Below are 2,500 nucleotides of genomic sequence, written 5' to 3'. Positions count from 1 at the left end.
CGCTCCTGCCCTCCCCGCACGGGACACAGCCCCCCCTCAGACATGGAGGACCCAGAAGACTGGACCGCAGACATGGGGTGAGAGTGTGTGTGTGTGTGTGTGTGTGTGTGTGTGTGTGTGTGTGTGTGTGTGTGTGTGTGTGTGTGTGTGTGTGTGTGTGTGTGTGTGTGTGTGTGTGTGTGTGTGTGTGTGCGTGTGTGTGTGCGTGTGTGTGTACTGATTAAATGTCACAGTTCACAGTTCTTCAAAAATGAATATGTATCTGATAATATATCTATGTTTGTGGTAATGTGTGCGTGTGTGCGTGCGTGCGTGTGTGTGTGTGTGTGTGTGTGTGTGTGTGTGTGTGTGTGCGTGCGTGCGTGTGTGTGTGTGTGTGTGTGTTCAGGGATCGTAAGAGTGGAGGGATGAAGCTTGTCAAGAAGAAGCCGCGACGGAGACACACAGACGTGAGATCATTTCAGCAACGCTCCTCTGTTCCTCTGTTTCTATCCCTCGCTTCTCTCCTCTTCTCCTTTTCTTTATTTTACATTACATTGCACTTGGAAGACACTTTTTAAACAAAGCGACTTACAATCGATTCCTCATTCCTCTGTTCCGTTGCGTCTCTCCTAGGGATGCAAATTATCGATTAATTAATTAATCATTAGTTGATAGCCCTATCGATCGACTTACGATGAATTGATAAGCTGCGTTTTCCCCTGTTTTTAGGGGAAAAAAACAAATAAATCAAAAAATTGCAATTAAAAATTGAGATAAAATACCACATTTAAATTAATTCTAGTTCAATTTTTTTTATCCAAGGGTGATTTTAATATTCCCACTATTCACACCCCTCTTCACACACACTCTTCATATGCCCATTTCACCTGGGTCTCTTGTCAGTTGAATTGTCGATTAATCGTGATTAATGTTTTTAATCGATTAATGCATTGGATTAAATTAAATTAGATTAATGCATCGATTAAAGTCGATTCATCGATTAATCGTTTGCATGCCTAGTCTCTCCTCCTAAGCCACACTTCTCTTCTCCTGACCAGTGCCCCCCCATCTCCCTGTGTCTGATAACTGACCTGTCAGCTTTCCTCCTCCTATCCCTCGCTTCTCTCCTCTTTGAGCCCTATCTCACGCCTTTCGTAAAGTCTTCACGAAAAAAAATAGAGTGATTTTCGTAGTGCATTCACGGTATTCCCCGCCTTTCGTAAAGTCTTCACGAAAATAATAGATTAATTTTCACGCTGCCTATTCACTTGAATTGCCCCACTGCTGCTATGGTTATCCAAACGTCTGCAGGGGCGGGAAGGGGGTGCTGACAGAACACTGCTGATACACTCGGGACTCACTAATTCGACGCCCTTTCGGTACTTACGCCTTATGTCCCCTGAACCTAAACCTAACACTAAACCTAAACCTAACCCTAACCCTAACCTTAACCCTAAACCTAACCCTAACCCTAACCTTAACCCTAACCTTGACCCTAAACCTAACCCTAAATTGCTTGTTTGAAATGTTTGATTACCATGTGACGGTAGGCTACCGAAAGGGCATCAAACTAGTGGGTCGCTAGGCAACAGTCGGGCAATTCAAGTGAATAGGCAGCGTGAAAATTAATATATTATTTTCGTGAAGACTTTACGAAAGGCGGGCAATAACGTGAATGCATCACGAAAATTACTCTATTTTTTTCGTGAGTACTTCACGAAATGAGTGAGATACGGTTGCCTCTTCCCTTCAGTCCTTTCCTACTCTCCTTAGCGAACTCCTCCTCTCCTCTCAATTTCCTTTTCCCTCAATTCTTTATCAACACTCCTCTGTCCTCCTTTCTCTTCCCAGGATCCCAGTAAGGAGTGTTTCACTCTGAAGTTTGACCTGAATGTGGATGTTGACATGGAGGTGGTTCCAGCCGTGAAGAAGAAAACACTCAGGTAAGGAGTTGAAATGTTCAGAAGTCCAAGATTTTGATGTTGGTTTTGGACAGAACGAGAGTTGGACTAGAACTCATACATCACAGAGCGACCTGCCCATATTTCAGAAGTAGCTTTGGACTGCTACATTTTCCTCTGATGCATAACTTTTATATATATAGATATTTCAAGACATCTGTTCTGGCAACATCCAGTATAGATCTGGTGTTGGGTAGAAATGTAACCCACAAGTGTCCGTTTACGTACAGTGAGTACAAGTACATCGCATGTTAACACAAGGCCTGTCTCAGTCATACACTGACATACAAGCTTGATGCAAAATATTGACCTGGGGCTTATGGTATCTCTTCAAGTTTGTCAGTGGACGCGCTCAACTTCTTGGAAAAAATGAATGTCTTTGAGTGCGCGATAAAAGGTGTCTACTTAAAGAAGAAAAATCCGCACTCACAAACTACGTCTCATTATTTATTTATAGATTACCACCAGTGCTTGATAGCCGAAACGCGTTTGCTTGTGGACATGGTGGTAATCTATAAATAACTAATGAGACTTAGTTTGTGAGGGCGGATTTTTCT

General features: G+C 42.9%; 1 protein-coding gene across 4 annotated transcripts in view; it reads left to right on the top strand.

Moving 5' to 3' along the window:
• plekhg5a (pleckstrin homology domain containing, family G (with RhoGef domain) member 5a) overlaps nt 1-2,500 on the top strand; it is a 61,241-nt gene that overhangs the window by 34,199 nt on the left and 24,542 nt on the right. For all 4 annotated transcript variants that reach the window (XM_063216021.1, XM_063216020.1, XM_063216019.1 and 1 more), the window contains 3 exons: nt 1-77; nt 389-449; nt 1,834-1,925. The exon at nt 1-77 is cut by the window's left edge and continues 29 nt beyond it. In XM_063216021.1, the coding sequence (XP_063072091.1) occupies nt 1-77; nt 389-449; nt 1,834-1,925 (230 nt within the window). The remainder of the gene's footprint in view (nt 78-388; nt 450-1,833; nt 1,926-2,500) is intronic.

Source organism: Engraulis encrasicolus, chromosome 14, assembly GCF_034702125.1.
Source record: "Engraulis encrasicolus isolate BLACKSEA-1 chromosome 14, IST_EnEncr_1.0, whole genome shotgun sequence".
Taxonomy (NCBI): domain Eukaryota; kingdom Metazoa; phylum Chordata; class Actinopteri; order Clupeiformes; family Engraulidae; genus Engraulis; species Engraulis encrasicolus.
This window is presented reverse-complemented; position numbering and strand designations above follow the sequence as displayed.